At 45.4% G+C, this 20,636-nt stretch overlaps 1 protein-coding gene across 5 annotated transcripts in view; it reads left to right on the top strand.

Moving 5' to 3' along the window:
* Positions 1 to 20,636, top strand: part of DAAM1 (dishevelled associated activator of morphogenesis 1) — a 149,259-nt gene that overhangs the window by 108,535 nt on the left and 20,088 nt on the right. For all 5 annotated transcript variants that reach the window (XM_083165967.1, XM_083165968.1, XM_083165969.1 and 2 more), the window contains 3 exons: positions 2,532 to 2,638; positions 7,105 to 7,189; positions 9,308 to 9,414. In XM_083165967.1, the coding sequence (XP_083022093.1) occupies positions 2,532 to 2,638; positions 7,105 to 7,189; positions 9,308 to 9,414 (299 nt within the window). The remainder of the gene's footprint in view (positions 1 to 2,531; positions 2,639 to 7,104; positions 7,190 to 9,307; positions 9,415 to 20,636) is intronic.

Here is a 20,636-nt window from a genome sequence, read left to right as displayed (position 1 = left end):
GTAAAGTATTGACCGTAATGGTAGGACTTCTTCCAGTCCATAAAGCCGTAATTTACATTGATTACGGTCAACTGTTTAGTTACGAATATGTCCTCCTACATCTAGCCTCATTATGCCATGCAGCGGGAGATGCCTGGCTTGGGTGCGCCACCAGATCCTGTGCAACTTTATCGGCATTAGGAAGCTCTAGGATACACCAGGAAACTGTGCTGCTTAATAGGCAACACTTGTATATCTGTGTGCGACTGAGTCTGTATACAGAACCGCACAGAACTTGGCATGGATAAAAAGCCACAATCGCAGCATTGTAGCACTGGCACGACTCTTGCATATATGTATGAGGACACATCTGTAAGTGTCCACGAATTGCTGTTATGAAAGTTGGAACATGATTTTGTACAGATGATCATTGGCCAGTGGCGCTAATGGTTCCGTATTGGGCATTCGTGCCGAGTGACAACCAACAAGAGATGGGCACCATGGTTGGTGCGTTATCACCGCCCACTTTATCACTTCACCAAGCTTAATACATAGGCCCCAAAATAACATCTGAGATTTATGTGCTGTAATTGCCGGACATCCACAGATCACCAGAACTTCTCACTTAATTAACCCTTTGCATGCCAACATCTCTGGGAGAGACGTACGCAGCCTTGAAAAAGTGATAAAATGGAGAGTGATAAGACACCAACCAATCGGCTCACAAGTGGCATTTTGGTACTTGTGTAGTTTCACAGCGCCAGCATGGCGCCGTGCATCTGAGTCCCCTTGCGGGACTCTCTTCGCTCGCCTACACTGCGGCCTCGGTGGCTCGCCACGCTATCTAAAATCAACTCCATGCCAACGTGGATAGTGGGGGTATGAACTGTCCACGTTGGCATGGAGTTAAGTTACTTTATTTTAGATAGTTAGAGCGTAGAACCCGGAAGTAGCACGGCGCCATGCTGGCGCTGTGAAACTACACAAGAACCGACATTTTTCAAACACAGCCTGTGACATGGCAGTTAGGAGCTGATTTGCTGGTCGTTTATCACTGTCCATTTTATCACTTGTCAAGCTTAGTACATATGCTAAGTGATAACCAAATTTCACACCTTTTTGGCACTCAAAGGGTTAAAACACAAACACCCACCCTGCCCCACATGTCCCGACTGTCCTCTGTTAACCAAGGACAGCTTTTACTGGAGAAAGTGTCCCTTGTATAGTCATGCATACAGCATTAATACACGCCACCATGCATGTGCTGTGATCTGCCCTGCTTATTTTATTATAGACTGTTTATTAAAATAAATATAGACCGTACAGCGTAATAAGATGAGTTTCCCCTTAAATACCATCTGAAACAGCAAGTTTCAGTCTCCCGTGCCAAAAGCAATTAAAAAAAAGCTTAAAAATAAGTGATTTCAACCGGCACAGCCAGTAAGATTTAAAGATACACAATGGAAAAAAAACATATGTCCCATTTCTTTTTTTAGCCATGACTCCGTTCCCGCCTAAAATTTCTTTTCTTACGTGTTCAGATAAAGTGAATGACAGGAATAAATGAAAGGTCATTTGCAAAAAAGCATAGACCTTTACACGTGCAATAGAAAAGAATACAATTCATAGTATATAATTAGTAGAATTTTAGTTTTTTCTCTATATTAAGAATGATTATTTTAAATACACAGGGGCTCTTGAGAAGAGATACATTTAATGTTCCGGTACTGTATTGGTTTCTTGTTTAGTTGTTTTTTGTTTTTATTAACAAATGTAACCTGTTTTACTGGTTTGCATTTTCTTATTAATAAAGTAACACATTATTTTGCCTTTTTTTTTATTAAACTTTATTTGATACCTGTATATAGATAACACAATACTGAAAGGCCTAACGATGAAATATTTGTAGTATTTTTTTTAGTGTGTGTATATGTATGTCTGTGTATTGGGCCCAATAAATGTCCGTCTCCACTGTTTTCAGGTGACGTACATTTCAAATTAGCCAGGTTTGAAATACCTTATGGTGTCCGTACACTAGGGCGATATTGCATACAATCATTCCATTTCGACCGTATCGGTGCAATAATTGTATTGCACATCAAATGTGTCCCCCAAAGCGATGTGGGGACCCGTCGGTCGTATGTCGCGTCAATAGATTTTATGTGCTGCACATAATATTTTATTGAATTGCATGAGCGATCGCGTGTTGCTTTTAACCACATGCAGGTGGCGGTACGGCGGAGCAGGAGGGCTGGCGGGTGGTGGTAGTCGGCGGTGGGTGGCAGAATTTTGAAAAAAAATAAACATTTCAAAAGACTGGCCAGCCCTTGCATCCGATCGCACTAGTGTATGACCTCCATTACATAGCAATTTTTTTTTTATGGGACACAGAAGTATGTCTCATACAATGACACCATTCTGTAAATATATGGGAATTTTGCAACCTTCTCTTGATGGACGGCTTGTGTTCTATGTGTTTGTCCTATATGGAGAATCATGCGTAACTAGGTGGCTATAATCTAACACCGTGTCTTCTCCTCTGGCATTTTCAGAAAGAAACCGATTCTAACGACGATACACTTAGCTCAAAGCTGAAGGTGAAGGAGCTTTCTGTGATCGATGGCAGGCGGGCACAGAACTGCAATATTCTCCTATCCAGGTATGATGATCTGGGGTCCCCACCTTTATCTTCCTAGGGGCTGGAGCGTCGCCGTAACTCATACATTTAATACGTTTGCTGATTACCAGGGGGGTTTATTATTCTGGTCTGTTTTTTTAATTTTTAAAGTTCATCTAAAACTCTACTCTCTTCTTCAGAGTGCCTAAATACAATACTCCAACTAGCGTTCACACCAATGCCTCACGTAATAAGCAGATGCCATGTTAGTAAAACAAAGAGGTAACGTTCCCGTCATTAGAGTGTGGTCCATCATCTATACAGAACTTTATTATTCTAGTACTATTTAAAAGCCCGTCAAAATGTCTGCTTAAACCCCTTTCACATCGTACAAAATTACTGGTTTCTTGCCGGTTCGACCCGGTAATTCGTGCGATGTGAAAGCGGTTACCAGTTACAGCTAACTGGTAACAACACAGCAATTCGAACCAGGTAAGAAGAAGGGTTCCTACTGGCTGTGCAGTAGGAATGGGTTATGGGGTCCAGCGACCCGTGTCCTGTTCACACTATGGAGGAGGCAGCACTTGGCGCAGCGCCAGCTCTAAGCACTGCCTCCGCCCCCGATGACGCGCCGCCGCGCCCCCACATGACATCAGCGAAACAGTTCGCTGATTCTATCTGAAAAGACCGCACATGCAGGGTCGTACCGGGACTGAACCTTTTAAAAGTCCCGGTGCAACCCTGCCTTTGCGGTCTGAAAGCGGTATTAGTCTTTATTTGCTCCTACCTCCAATCTCTGTCTTCACAGCTCCCTCCGTCCATAGCCAGGAAGCTTGAGACTGATCATTTTGGTTTCACTTTCTGTTTACCATTTCCAGTACCTGGAAGCCAAAGCTGCTGCAGCTTTTCACTTCAACCTACCACACACTGCTGTGTGCTGGGCTGCGGAGTGGCCAGAAAGGAGCTTTATAGTACTAGGTTTTTCTGCATGACCACACCCCTGTGATTAGGCCACGCCTACAGAGAAATACCTGGGCCTGCCCAGGCTCTCTACTGCCCTGTCTGTATATTATGGGTGCTTTGGCTCTTTAAGGGAACGATTCAAGGACTTTGTTCAACTCTCGTGAGAACATTTTATCAAAAAACAAACACTGTGTTCACTATGTCTGACTTCATTCATTTCTTCGTACGTGTGATCCACCATACATGCATGTAATCACCCCTTGTTTATATGTATGTACGCCTCATTATGGTATGTAGATTCTATCAGCGCCTACGGATCGGTTACTGCGTTGTTCAACTGTCTGTGGTATTTTGTGTGTCATAAAAGAACGATTTTGGTGATAAAATAATGAAACCAGACTCCACGCTCCAGAGATCAGAGATATGTTCTTTGGCATTTAATTGTGTTTGCCTAACTAAACAGCGCAATGTAATTCTACAACAGAACCCTGGAATGTGTTACAGTGCAAGATAGATAACCGGTCATTCTTCTCTGGCCAGTAATGTTCCGTCTTATCTGCAATGATACTCGCATAATAACATTGATTAATGGGATACTCTTTTTCCCACATATCCACAAACACACTATTGATGGTCGTGCCATAAAATGACTTTTATTATCCAGAGTCGGTCCCATTGCCTTTGGCAGTGATGTCATTTTAACGCTAGTAGAACACCCAGCACTGGAGTAACTATGTTTGCAGTAGCGGAGAGTGAGGCGGAGCCCAGTGTTTGGATAGAGAGCTGGTGGCATCAGGAACCCCAGATTTGGCTGCCAGTTGGTGAGAGGTGAACAGGAGGGCGTGATGGGGACAGGTGGAGTTGTGTACACCCAATCCCAGTTTTCTGATGAATTCGGCAGCCTTTCATTGGTCATATTACCTGCCACCTTCTCGTGTAGCAAAATAGGAAATCTATTTTTTAATGAGATTTGTTTTATATGGAAGATCATCAATTGCTTGGTTGCTAGGAGATTGTCTGTCTGTTATGGTTCCCATACATGAGTGACATACTGTCGTTATATGCAGTTCCCAGCGGACGTGTCTCGGGAATTGAGAATTTTAAACACTATTAAAAATCCTGATCCCGCCTGCATCCGTTCAGCATAAGCAATTGAACTCTACATCCCAGCATGCCCTGCTTTTAAACGGTTCAGTCCCGGTGCGACCCTGCATGTGCAGCCTCTTCAGATCGCATCAGCAAGCCAGCAATATTTCCGGATCGCTGACATCATGTGGGGGCGTGTCGCGTCATCATAGGGGCGGGGGGAGGAGGCAGCACTTAGAGCTGGCACTGCTCCAAGCTCTGCCTCCTCCATAGTGGAGGACGCACGACCCGATTAACCATTTACACTGCACAGTAACAAACCGGTAAGAGCCCTGCTTTTTACCCGTTTCGGATTGCTGTGTTGCTACCTGTTAGTGCGATGTGAAAGGGGTTACCGGTTATAGCTAATTACCGGGTCGAACCGTCAAGAAACCGTCTTGTACCCGGTAATTAGGTGCAATGTGAAAGGGGTATAACCCAGTTTGCGGCTCAGTGGTAAAGGGTCCCAAAAAATAATCCAGGTCCAGTTACAAGGGCCTGCAGAACAGAAACACCGTACACAGATGCAGTGTATAGGGGGCCAGCCCTGGAATAGCCTGAGTCGAACGTCCACTAAAATCTGGGCCATACCCATCTTGGAACGGGGTTTTTGTGGCTGAAAAGGCTCATTATGGAAGCGTCTCCTCCCTTACATGGCAACCTCGGGCAGATGGAGGATACAGCAGCAATGTGCATGTCCGCGGAAACTTTCATACCTGCTTTAGTTCCCAAGACTTTATATTAATAATGAGTAAAAATAAATAACTTGCTTGTTTTTGGATATCCTAATGTTCCTCTCACCGAAGATTAATGGAGTAGGTCACTAAAGCAATAAACGCGAGCGAGCCAACCTGTAAACAGGATTCTAGCCGCCTGGATATAGCCCCCTCCTGGATATAGCCCCCTCCTTACCCCAGTTCTCAGAGTCCTTGGTATTACGTCATAGCTGAACGAACCAGACACAAAATGATCTTTTTATGCTTCACCGCGAAGGAGCCAAACACAACAGATCTGAGCACAAGACAGCCGGCACTCCCTGTGCGGTGTCAGCGCCGGAGCGAATGTCATAGGAGATGGCTCGGACTTGTTTTTATTACTTGTTTAAACCATTGGCGAGAGATGGGACTATCTAACACATTGATAGGCACAAATAGGGGCTCATTTTTATTTCAAATAATGGTAAAAAGTACTGTAAATTAGAAATGCTAGCGGTGGTGTACTGCGACCTGAAATATATATATTTTTTTGCCCACTTTAAAGATATAAAACTGAAGTTCCGGGCAGCTACCAGTATGTAGAGGAGGAGCCAGTGTTTTTTTTTTTTTTGGGGGGGGGGGGGGGTTGCAGGGATCGGGCTGTGTATGTATTGATCCTTCTCCATGTCTGAGAATGTGGTATGGAATTGATCAGTGAGCAATTTTAAAGGTTTTCTGATCGGACCGTTCCTCTTTGACTTCTGTGTCCTAGCCCCCAAAAAACATAAAAATACAAATGTTATCCATTTTCTACCACACTGCTATAATATATAAATCTCATTCTTGGCAATCAATAGCCTTAAACTATCGTCTCACCCACGCTAAATGTGGGTTCTACTACTGGAATCCTGCGTCAGGAATCTATAGAATTAGTACCACTCCATCACCCATATTGGGAACGTGCTTTTACTTGTCTCACAATGTGCTGCAAATTCTTCCCGAGATAGAAGTATCTTTCACCATGGTGAGGTTCAGTATAGACTTGCACAAGTACGCTGTATGTATGTATGTATGTAGTGATTAATATATTGTGCACATGTTCCATGCAACACCTTGAAGTCCATCCATTATGATAGTCCTAAGTTGTATCTGTTTCCATATTTTAAAAAGTTGTACATTAGTTTGGCCCTGGGTCTGCTAGGTTTTTTTATTAAATCTGTGCACATGACTCATTTTTAGATGTTTCCTGCTATTCTGTATGTTTTGTATAGGGTGTTCAGCATGCTATTGGTACTTGGGCACTAATTGGATTCAGTACGAAATCCCGGTGGTCGAAATACTGATGCCGGAATTCCAACTGCCGAAATACCGACAAGGGGGTGCCGTGGATCGCCACGCAGCGGGCCCGGTGCCTCACTACGCTCGGCACACTATTTTATTCTCCCTCTATGGGTGTCACGGTCGGGATTCTGGCGTATTTCGACCACCGGGATATTGACTCCATCCGCTTTAATTATTGTCTGTTTTTTTCTGTTCTTGCCCCATGTTGATCTTTGTATATATTAAAGCTATTTTATTCTCCTTTTGTTCTATTCCCATTAAGAGTCAGACCCCCCTCCCCCCCTCAAATTCTCCTCTTTATTGTCCACTCATGTTTAATCATCTACACTAGCGCCCTTCGGCTTTAGGGTTCCACCTAAGCTACTGACAATTGCATTCTTGCAGGCTGAAGTTGTCGAACGATGAAATTAAACGTGCTATTTTGACAATGGACGAGCAAGAAGATCTTCCAAAGGACATGTTGGAACAGGTGAGAGCTGAGAGGCTGTTGGCTGATTACCTGATACATTCATGTCACCCATTAGCCAAATTGCCTCACGGAGAACAAGTGGTGACAGATGAGGCAGAGATAATGCACCATGCTAGGAATTTGCACTGTGCTGCGAGTAACCTCAGACTTCAGGTTTTAGTTTCATGTAAAATTTTAAGTGAAATATTTAGAATGTACTCTGTATCTTAAAAGATGTACATGCATGTACCGATTCCCTACTCTGTATTGTTGAAATAGTATTAAATCCTGTTTATTTTGCATAGTTCCCAATATAATTATTGCCTAAGGTAGGTATTCCAAACATGGGTCTCCAAGGCACACTAAAGATGCATACACACTGTACAATTATTTTGACTAATTTCATTGAAAGACATTTCCATTGAACCCAGTGTCCTGGATGAAAGATGTTGATGAAAGACGAAAGATCTAGCTATAGTTTATAGGCTCTTTTTGAAAGATATCCAAATTGAGCTGCGTGCACAGTTGACGAACAATCTTGATGAACAACTGGCGGGTATGCGCATCATCGTTCGTCACAAACGCACTGAAAGATGTTTTGACCAATTTCGTTCAGAATGGCCAAAATGAACGAAATTGGTCTAAAAAGTTGGTCAGAAAAATTGTACAGTGTGTTTGCTTTTCTAAGTAATTTATCAATGACACAACTGCTCTAGAGAAAGCAATTACAGCAGTGACCTCTACAGGCCAGTGGAAGTTATTGCAAGCAATGCAGAATTCAGGCACTCCCATCTATTGGTTATTTTGAAAATGAGAGGCCCTACAAAATGTGTCCAGTTAATGTCTCCTGTACAGTAATTAGATAGTCATGAGGTGAACCCCTTTTGGTCGACATCCATTAGGTCAAAATAGAAAAAGTAGACCGTAAAATAAAGGCTGACACCGTATAAAAAATGGTTGACACTAGGGATGCCAATCCCGGGAATCGGGATTGAAAAATGCTCAATCCCAGGATTGGCATCCCTAAAAAAAATTGCCCCGTGCCTCACACAGTCTCACCTTTGGGGGGCAGAGGCAGACGGCGGGTATTATGCGTGCGCCACCATCACTTACTTCTGAGGAGCGGTGTAGGGGGCAGGCGGCAGCAGTCAGGTGTCGGGTATGATGTGTGTGGATGGGGGAAGCCGGCAGGGAGTGGGCTCATGCGCTGGTGGTGTAGCGCTGCAGCCTGCGCAGCGTGACCTATGACCAAATCACGCTGCGCAGGCCGCACGCAGGGACGGGAACAGCTGGGCACCGTCTGAGCGGGTGCTCAGACGCTGCCCGGCATTAGACTGCACATGCGCAGTCTAATCCCGAAATCCCGGGATTGGATACTTCAATCCCAGGATTGAATTAACGGACATTTTGGGGCTAAATACCGGGACACCGCCAATCCCAGGATTGGCCACCCTAGTTGACACTGAAAAGGTCGACGCACGTTTAAAAAAAAAAAAACTGCTGCCGTTTTCTGTGTTTCATTATATGTGAGGTAACTCCCTCTCTCTCGTTCTCTCTCTCTCTCTCTCTCTCTCTCTCTCTCGTACAACAAAGAGGACCCCATGTAGATAATTGAAAACATTTTGGCCCTTATGTACAGTATTAGCTTGATTTACTGATCCTGACATATAGTTTGTTCTAAAGCAATCACAGCCTGTTACATACATGGGCGTATATCTGTACAGCACTGAAGTGCTCTGTGAAGGGTTCCGTTGTGGACAACCAGTTATGCTAACCTATTCAGAAAAAAAGTATCAAGCTTTCAGAAGAGTAGAGACCAATCCGCTACTACCAATCATTTTATGGACTACTTAATAAATGCTACCTAGAAGCTGGTTGGTTGTTCAATTCGTCAATCATATTTCATCAAGTAATATAATCTATAAAACAGGTGGTGCTGAAGAAGTTATCCAGTTCATAAAACGCAAAGATTTAGGTGGTCAGTCCAGGTCACGTTAAGAATCAAATGTCCATTTTCTATTGGTTACTGCACTTTGTCAATAAATAACCCCAAGTAAAGTCCAAGCAAGTGAATTGATTTGGTTTTTGTTTGTTTTAATAAAGTTACAATGGAAACAAATGATTCTATTTTCTCTGCAGCTACTGAAGTTTGTACCAGAGAAGAGCGATATCGACTTGCTAGGGGAACACAAACATGAGCTGGATCGTATGGCCAAAGCAGACCGGTTCCTCTTCGAGATGAGCAGGTGCCTACTTCACGTTGCCAGATTCTACTTCTGCTGTTGTACAGATGGATGCAGTTAATTAGTAATGCATCAAACCTGAAGGTGTAGAACCACAACCGGTCAGCAGTTACTAATAGCCCGGTTACAGCTAATCACCATTGTTTATGTCCCAGATTCCGACTGATTGGCCATGCCAACAGTCGGAATCCTGGCCGTTTCCGATGGCTTCCGACAGTACATCAAGAAGCTGGTATTAAATATACAGAGGGTCGGAAAGTCCGTAAATTGTCAGAAAACGTATGTGAATTTGTCAATCCTCGGCAGCTTCCGACAAAACGTATCCACCTTTAAAAAAAAAAATTCGGATCTGACGCCTTCATTGCTGTCGTTAATACAGCATTGAATAGGTGGGTGCCGGTATTTCCCATGTTGGGAGTATTCCCCCAATCCAGGATTCCAATGGTCGAAACGTCCCGACAGTCGGCATCCTGGACGTTTTTGACGTTCAGAATTCAATGTTCCAACTGACGGAAAGTTTGGGCATCAGCAAAAAATGCTTGTGGATTGTCAGAAAACGGCCGCAGATTCCACAACCCACAGCCGTTTCCAACAAAACCGTTGTTCTTTAAAAAATTTTTTAAAAAAAGACAAAACTGACCGCCTTCAATGCTGTCGGAAACGGCAACAATGAATAAGCGAGTGACAATATTTCCACCTGTGGGAAATATCACCACAGATTGAATAACGCTCCTATGCCCCATACACAGGGTTTGATTTGGTCTATCTTTCTATTCGAATGACATCAAACGATATTGAGCCGCATTCGATGCTGATTCGATCCTAATGCACGGCATCGGAGTAGAAAATTAGACTGTGCAGGCAAGACTACTATTGGTACAGATCTACCATATAGTCCAAATGGGATGTGTTTTCCTTGTAGTTTGATTCGATCCCAATCGAATCACAAGCAAAATTGCACAGTGTGAACACCCCATTTAGAGAGAATGCACTAAATATAATAACTAAATATAATAACATAAATATAATAAATATAGCAGCAGCTACATGAAGTAATGTAAAAGAAAATGTCTGCTGTTCTCAGAGCAGTGTTCGGAAGGGTACAATTCCAGGATTCTCACAGCTGCAAAAGATTTGCTTTTTATATGTAATTTCACAGTTTGGAAACCGGTCACGTTTCCTCTTGTTGTGGTTTGTCACTAGAGAATATTGATTTTTGGTTTAACTCTCCCATAGACAGTAACTGTAGCCTAGTATAAGCTGGAGATTCTCCAGTTATTGAAAGCGTAGCGTCTGCACCGTGTATTTTTACAGCAATCCATGGCAAAAGAAGTCTTGAGAGAATTACTTCAGCTCCGAAATTACCCACAATGCCCAGTTTTCTTCAGTAGTAAAATAAATAGTGGTGTTCGGACAAGCTACGAGTGAAGACTTCGCCTCTGAAAAGAAGATTATATGGTGTTCTTTTACTGCTATTACTTTTTAGCCAGGTGTCTTTGTAGCAGAATGAGGTCACCCCTATTTCTGGGAGCCATTGGGGTCTGTGCATCTGGTCTTCTGTGCTATAGCTTGTAGTACTTACTAAGGGCCAGATGTATCCAGCTTCAAAAAATGATAAAATGGAGAGTGATAAACAGCCAGCCAATCAGCTTCTAATTGCCATGTTACAGGCTGGGTTTAAAAAATGACAGGAAGGAGCTGATTGGCTGGTGGTTTATCACTCCACTTTATCACCTTTAGAAGCTTATATACATCTGGCAGTAAGTGGGAGCTGTAGAATAGGACTTTGGGGTTTATTCTAGTTCATTCTTTCTGACAAAATCCTTCTTAGATGGACAAAACCATGTGCACTGCAGGGGGGCAGATGTAACGTGCAGAGAGAATTAGATTTGGGTGAGTTTTTTTGTTTCTGTGCAGGGAAAATACTGACTGCATGATTTTACACTGCAATATAGATCTCACTTTGAAGAAAAAACCCACCCAAATTTAATTCTCTCTGCACAAGTTACATCTGCCCTACCCGCAGTGCACATGGTTTTGTCCATCTAAGAAGGATTTTGTCAGAAAGAATGAACTAGAATAACCCCCTTTATTTTGCACATGTTGGAATACCCAGCTGTTTGGAACTCCGTAAAGCTGCAATGCTGGTGATTATACAGATTCCTGTGATTCTTCTTTGATAAGAGGGTTTAAAAAAAAAAAAAAAAAAGTGTCCTATTTTTTTTTTGTCCTATCACATACTTATATTCTTAATCAGTAGTTGTCCATTATAGTGTATGATCGAGTGTGGACATCTGGTTCTGAAGAATATGCTGAATTCTTTCTGTAGGATGTTAGGGGTCGAGTTCCTGATATACGTTGATAGCACTTTGTTAAATGATACTATTGCAAATTATAATCAGGCTGTCCTATCTGGGGAGTCTAGTGCAGGGGTCCTCAAACTATTTTGCTTTGGGGACATCAGACAATAAAAATAATTACAGGACCCCAGCAAGTTACTATAGAAGGTCATCACATCACACGTGTAGTCAGAAGACAGCACATACATGGCAGCATTGTGGAGGCACAGAGTGATGGGAGGAGTCTAATATACCATAACCCATCACATCACACGTGTAGTCAGAAGACAGCACATACATGGCAGCATTGTGGAGGCACAGAGTGATGGGAGGAGTCTGATATACCATAACCCATCACATCACATGTGTAGTCAGCAGACAGCACATACATGGCAGCATTGTGGAGGCACAGAGTGATGGGAGGAGTCTGATATACCATAACCCATCACATGTGTAGTCAGCAGACAGCACATACATGGCAGCATTGTGGGGGCACAGAGTGATGGGAGGAGTCTGATATACCATAACCCATCACAACACACGTGTAGTCAGCAGACAGCACATACATTGCAGCACTGTGGAGGCACAGAGTGATGGGAGGAGTCTAATATACCATAACCCATCACATCACACGTGTAGTCAGCAGACAGTACATACATGGCTGCATTGTGGGGGCACAGAGTGATGGGAGGAGTCTGATATACCATAACCCATCACATCACACGTGTAGTCAGCAGACAGTACATACATGGCAACATTGTGGGGGCACAGAGTGATGGGAGGAGTCTAATATACCATAACCCATCACATCACGTGTAGTCAGCAGACAGCACATACATGGCAGCATTGTGGGGGCACAGAGTGATGGGAGGAGTCTAATATACCATAACCCATCACATCACACGTGTAGTCAGCAGACAGCACATACATGGCAGCATTGTGGGGGCACAGAGTGATGGGAGGAGTCTGATATACCATAACCCATCACATCACACGTGTAGTCAGCAGACAGCACATACATGGCAGCATTGTGGAGGCACAGAGTGATGGGAGGAGTCTGATATACCATAACCATCACATCACACGTGTAGTCAGCAGACAGTACATACATGGCAGCATTGTGGAGGCACAGAGTGATGGGAGGAGTCTGATATACCATAACCCATCACATCACGCGTGTAGTCAGCAGATGGCACATACATGGCAGCATTGTGGAGGCACAGAGTGATGGGAGGAGTCTAATATACCATAACCCATCACATCACATGTGTAGTCAGCAGATGGCACATACATGGCAGCATTGTGGAGGCACAGAGTGATAGGAGGAGTCTAATATACCATAACCCATCACATCACATGTGTAGTCAGCAGACAGCACATACATGGCAGCATTGTGGAGGCACAGAGTGATGGGAGGAGTCTAATATACCATAACCCATCACATCACATCACATGTGTAGTCAGCAGACAGCACATACATGGCATCATTGTGGAGGCACAGAGTGATGGGAGGAGTCTAATATACCATAAGCCATCACATCACATGTGTAGTCAGCAGACAGCGCATACATGGCAGCATTGTGGAGGCACAGAGTGATGGGAGGAGTCTGATATACCATAACCCATCACATCACACGTGTAGTAAGAAGACAGCACATACATGGCAGCATTGTGGAGGCACAGAGTGATGGGAGGAGTCTGATATACCATAACCCATCACATCACACGTGTAGTAAGAAGACAGCACATACATGGCAGCATTGTGGAGGCACAGAGTGATGGGAGGAGTCTGATATACCATAACCCATCACATCACACGTGTAGTCAGCAGACAGCACATACATGGCAGCATTGTGGAGGCACAGAGTTATGGGAGGAGTATTATATACCATAACCCATCACATCACATGTGTAGTCAGCAGACAGCGCATACATGGCAGCATTGTGGGGGCACAGAGTGATGTGATGGGTTATGATATATCAGACTCCTCCCATCACTCTGTGCCTCCACAATGCTGCCATGTATGTGCTGTCTTCTTACTACACGTGTGATGTGATGGGTTATGGTATATCAGACTCTTCCCATCACTCTGTGCCTCCACAATGCTGCCATGTATGCGCTGTCTGCTGACTACACATGTGATGTGATGGGTTATGGTATATCAGACTCCTCCCATCGCTCTGTGCCTCCACAATGCTGCCATGTATGTACTGTCTGCTGACTACACGTGTGATGTGATGGGTTATGGTATATAATACTCCTCCCATCACTCTGTGCCTCCACAATGCTGCCATGTATGTGCTGTCTGCTGACTACACGTGTGATGTGATGGGTTATGGTATATCCGAATCCTCCCATCACTCTGTGCCTCCACAGTGCTGCCATGTATGTGCTGTCTGCTGACTACACATGTGATGTGATGGGTTATGGTATATCAGACTCCTCCCATCGCTCTGTGCCTCCACAATGCTGCCATGTATGTACTGTCTGCTGACTACACGTGTGATGTGATGGGTTATGGTATATAATACTCCTCCCATCACTCTGTGCCTCCACAATGCTGCCATGTATGTGCTGTCTGCTGACTACACGTGTGATGTGATGGGTTATGGTATATCCGAATCCTCCCATCACTCTGTGCCTCCACAGTGCTGTCATGTATGTGCTGTCTGCTGACTACACATGTGATGTGATGGGTTATGGTATATTAGACTCCTCCCATCACTCTGTGCCCCCACAATGCTGCCATGTACGTGCTGTCTGCTGACTACATGTGTGATGGGTTATGGTGTATTGGACTCCTCCCATCGCTCTGTGCCTCCACAATGCTGCCATGTACGTGCTGTCAGCTGACTACACATGTGATGTGATGGGTTATGGTATATTAGACTCCTCCCATCGCTTTGTGCCTCCACAATGCTGCCATGAACGTGCTGTCTGCTGACTACACGTGTGATGTGATGGGTAATGGTATATCAGACTCCTCCCATCACATGTGTAGTCAGCAGACAGCACATACATGGCAGCATTGTAGGGGCACAGAGTGATGGGAGGAGTCTGATATACCATAACCCATCACATCACACGTGTAGTTAGCAGACAGCACATACATGGCAGCATTGTGGGGGCACAGAGTGATGGGAGGAGTCTATTATACCATAACCCATCACATCACATGTGTAGCCAACAGACAGCACATACATGGCAGCACTGTGGAGGCACAGAGTGATGGGAGGAGTCTGATATACCATAACCCATCACATCACATGTGTAGTCAGCAGACAGCACATACATGGCAGCATTGTGGAGGAACAGAGTGATGGGAGGAGTCTGATATACCAAAACCCATCACATCACACGTGTAGTCAGCAGACAGTACATACATGGCAGCATTGTGGAGGCACAGAGTGATGGGAGGAGTCTGATATACCATAACCCATCACACGTGTAGTCAGCAGACAGCACATACGTGGCAGCATTGTGGAGGCACAGAGTGATGGGAGGAGTCTGATATACCATAACCCATCACATCACACGTGTAGTCAGCAGACAGCACATACATGGCAGCATTGTGGAGGCACAGAGTGATGGGAGGAGTCTGATATACCATAACCATCACATCACACGTGTAGTCAGCAGACCGTACATACATGGCAGCATTGTGGAGGCACAGAGTGATGGGAGGAGTCTGATATACCATAACCCATCACATCACGCGTGTAGTCAGCAGATGGCACATACATGGCAGCATTGTGGAGGCACAGAGTGATGGGAGGAGTCTAATATACCATAACCCATCACATCACATGTGTAGTCAGCAGACAGCACATACATGGCAGCACTGTGGAGGCACAGAGTGATGGGAGGAGTCTAATATACCATAACCCATCACATCACACGTATAGTCAGCTGACAGCACGTACATGGCAGCATTGTGGGGGCACAGAGTGATGGGAGGAGTCTAATATACCATAACCCATCACATCACATGTGTAGTCAGCAGACAGCACATATATGGCAGCATTGTGGAGGCACAGAGTGATGGGAGGAGTCTGATATACCATAACCCATCACACGTGTAGTCAGCAGACAGCACATACATGGTAGCATTGTGGAGGCACAGAGTGATGGGAGGAGTCTAATATACCATAACCCATCACATCACACGTGTAGTCAGCAGACAGCGCACACACGGCAGCATTGTGGAGGCACAGAGTGATGGGAGGAGTATTATATACCATAACCCATCACATCACATGTGTAGTCAGCAGACAGCGCATACATGGCAGCGTTGTGGGTGCACAGAGTGATGGGAGGAGTCTGATATACCATAACCCATCACATCACACGTGTAGTCAAAAGACAGCACATACATGGCAGCATTGTGGAGGCACAGAGTTATGGGAGGAGTATTATATACCATAACCCATCACATCACATGTGTAGTCAGCAGACAGCGCATACATGGCAGCATTGTGGAGGCACAGAGTGATGGGAGGATTCGGATATACCATAACCCATCACATCACACGTGTAGTCAGCAGACAGCGCATACATGGCAGCATTGTGGGGGCACAGAGTGATGTGATGGGTTATGGTATATCAGACTCCTCCCATCACTCTGTGCCTCCACAATGCTGCCATGTATGTGCTGTCTTCTTACTACACGTGTGATGTGATGGGTTATGGTATATCAGACTCCTTCCATCACTCTGTGCCTCCACAATGCTGCCATGTATGCGCTGTCTGCTGACTACACATGTGATGTGATGGGTTATGGTATATCAGACTCCTCCCATTGCTCTGTGCCTCCACAATGCTGCCATGTATGTACTGTCTGCTGACTACACGTGTGATGTGATGGGTTATGGTATATAATACTCCTCCCATCACTCTGTGCCTCCACAATGCTGCCATGTATGTGCTGTCTGCTGACTACACGTGTGATGTGATGGGTTATGGTATATCCGAATCCTCCCATCACTCTGTGCCTCCACAGTGCTGCCATGTATGTGCTGTCTGCTGACTACACGTGTGATGTGATGGGTTATGGTATATTAGACTCCTCCCATTACTCTGTGCCCCCACAATGCTGCCATGTACGTGCTGTCTGCTGACTACACGTGTGATGGGTTATGGTGTATTAGACTCCTCCCATCGCTCTGTGCCTCCACAATGCTGCCATGTACGTGCTGTCAGCTGACTACACGTGTGATGTGGTGGGTTATGGTATATTAGACTCCTCCCATCACTCTGTGCCTCCACAATGCTACCATGCATGTGCTGTCTGCTGACTACACGTGTGACGTGATGGGTTATGGTATATCAGACACCTTCCATCACATGTGTAGTTAGCAGACAGCACATACATGGCAGCATTGTGGGGGCACAGAGTGATGGGAGGAGTCTGATATACCATAACCCATCACATCACACGTGTAGTTAGCAGACAGCACATACATGGCAGCATTGTGGGGGCACAGAGTGATGGGAGGAGTCTATTATACCATAACCCATCACATCACATGTGTAGCCAGCAGACAGCACATACATGGCAGCACTGTGGAGGCACAGAGTGATGGGAGGAGTCTGATATACCATAACCCATCACATCACATGTGTAGTCAGCAGACAGCACATACATGGCAGCATTGTGGAGGAACAGAGTGATGGGAGGAGTCTGATATACCATAACCCATCACAGGTGTAGTCAGCAGACAGCACATACATGGCAGCATTGTGGAGGCACAGAGTGATGGGAGGAGTCTGATATACCATAACCCATCACATCACACGTGTAGTCAGCAGACAGCACATACATGGCAGCATTGTGGAGGCACAGAGTGATGGGAGGAGTCTGATATACCATAACCCATCACATCACACGTGTAGTCAGCAGACAGCACATACATGGCAGCATTGTGGAGGCACAGAGTGATGGGAGGAGTCTGATATACCATAACCCATCACATCACACGTGTAGTCAGCAGACAGCACATACATGGCAGCATTGTGGAGGCACAGAGTGATGGGAGGAGTCTGATATACCATAACCCATCACATCACACGTGTAGTCAGCAGACAGCACATACATGGCAGCATTGTGGAGGCACAGAGTGATGGGAGGAGTCTTATATACCATAACCCATCACATCACACGTGTAGTCAGCAGACAGCACATACATGGCAGCATTGTGGAGGCACAGAGTGATGGGAGGAGTCTGATATACCATAACCCATCACATCACACGTGTAGTCAGCAGACAGCACATACATGGCAGCATTGTGGAGGCACAGAGTGATGGGAGGAGTCTAATATACCGTAACCCATCACATCACAGGTGTAGTCAGCAGACAGCACATACATGGCAGCATTGTGAAGGCACAGAGTGATGGGAGGAGTCTGATATACCATAACCCATCACATGTGTAGTCAGCAGACAGCACATACATGGCAGCACTGTGGAGGCACAGAGTGATGGGAGGAGTCTGATATACCATAACCCATCACATCACACGTGTAGTCAGCAGACAGCACATACATGGCAGCATTGTGGAGGCACAGAGTGATGGGAGGAGTCTAATATACCGTAACCCATCACATCACAGGTGTAGTCAGCAGACAGCACATACATGGCAGCATTGTGAAGGCACAGAGTGATGGGAGGAGTCTGATATACCATAACCCATCACATGTGTAGTCAGCAGACAGCACATACATGGCAGCACTGTGGAGGCACAGAGTGATGGGAGGAGTCTGATATACCATAACCCATCACATCACACGTGTAGTCAGCAGACAGCACATACATGGCAGCATTGTGGTGGCACAGAGTGATGGGAGGAGTCTAATATACCATAACCCATCACATCACACGTGTAGTCAGCAGACGGCACATACATGGCAGCATCGTGGGGGCACAGAGCGATGGGAGGAGTCTGATATACCATAACACATCACATCACACGTGTAGTCAGCAGACAGCACATACATGGCAGCATTGTGGGGGCACAGAGTGATGGGAGGAGTCTGATATACCATAACCCATCACATCACATGTGTAGTCAGCAGACAGCACATACATGGCAGCATTGTGGGGGCACAGAGTGATGGGAGGAGTCTGATATACCATAACCCATCACATCACATGTGTAGTCAGCAGACAGCACATACATGGCAGCATTGTGGAGGCACAGAATGATGGTAGGAGTCTGATATACCATAACCCATCACATCACACGTGTAGTCAGCAGACAGCACATACATGGCAGCAATGTGGAGACACAGAGCGATGGGAGGAGTCTGATATACCATAACACATCACATCACACGTGTAGTCAGCAGACAGCACATACATGGCAGCATTGTGGAGGCACAGAGTGATGGGAGGAGTCTGATATACCATAACCCATCACATCACATGTGTAGTCAGCAGACAGCACATACATGGCAGCAATGTGGAGGCACAGAGCGATGGGAGGAGTCTGATATACCATAACCCATCACATCACACGTGTAGTCAGCAGGCAGCACATACATGGCAGCAATGTGGAGGCACAGAGCGATGGGAGGAGTCTGATATACCATAACCCATCACATCACACGTGTAGTCAGCAGACAGCACATACATGGCAGCATTGTGGAGGCACAGAGTGATGGGAGGAGTCTGATATACCATAACCCATCACATCACACATGTAGTCAGCAGACAGCACATACATGGCAGCAATGTGGAGGCACAGAGCGATGGGAGGAGTCTGTTATACCATAACATATCACATCACACCTGTAGTCAGCAGACAGCACATACATGGCAGCATTGTGGGGGCGCAGAGTGATGGGAGGAGTCTGATATACCATAACCCATCACATCACATCACATGTGTAATATAGCAAAGCTGATTAACCTAGGTTAATCTCTAGAGCGACTGTTTATATTCTGTTACTTTAAGAAGCTGCTGCTTTCAGGGATGGTCAGTTCCCCAAATGGATAATGAACACAAGGGAAAAAGCAGCACTGAAAAAATTCACAATAGTACATACATCAATGAAAGCATTTCATATTTAATAACACATTAAAAGTTCATAAAACAACAATAAAAATAATACGACAATAGGACCCAAATGAGGGAATATAGTCACCACTTTGTAGTAGATTAACCTGCACTGATCTAAGTTGTAGTCCAATGTCCGGAGGAAATCTTTGAAGGAGTTTACCATATTCGCATATTATAAAACCGGGTTACCAGTAGCAAAGAAATATGTTACCATGGGGTTTATTCAATCACTGTTGAAATTGACGTCTTGCCGAAAAGGCCGCAGTTTTCTACATGAATAGATCGGAAGGGTTCCGATCTATTCAATACTAGCTGGGGTTTTTTTCCCGGCAGGTGAAAATGTTCCACCTGCCAGTGACGTGCGGTGAGGTCATTGCCTGGGGAGGCACTGATCTCCCCGCACGGGATCACAGGCAGGGGGCCACCCCGCCCGCATACCATGCTATATGGTATATGCAGCGGCCGGGCACAGGCAGCAGGGTGTACATGCGCCCCCCTCCCCCAGTGGACTCACCTCTCCTCTGCGGTGACAGCGGCCATCTCCCAGCGGTGCCGGACTCCACGCTGTCGCGCTACTGCATCCTATCCAGGTGGGCCCTGCATGTGTGTGATTGGACAGCGGATCCATCACTGGATCCGCTGACCCAATCACATCTGGGGGCGTGCATTCATACTGGTGCCCCTGTCATTGCGGCACCAGTATGAGTGCCGCTTCCCTATTCATTTTCAATGGGCTTTTACAGCCCATTGCTGCACCCTGCCTCCTGCCCTCCCCTACCCCCCTCCGCTGCCCGGTGTTTTAATGTTAACAGCGGGAGGCACCTATC

Source organism: Crinia signifera, chromosome 12 (genome assembly GCF_055691185.1).
Source record: "Crinia signifera chromosome 12, ASM5569118v1, whole genome shotgun sequence".
NCBI classification, from domain to species: domain Eukaryota; kingdom Metazoa; phylum Chordata; class Amphibia; order Anura; family Myobatrachidae; genus Crinia; species Crinia signifera.
This window is presented reverse-complemented; position numbering and strand designations above follow the sequence as displayed.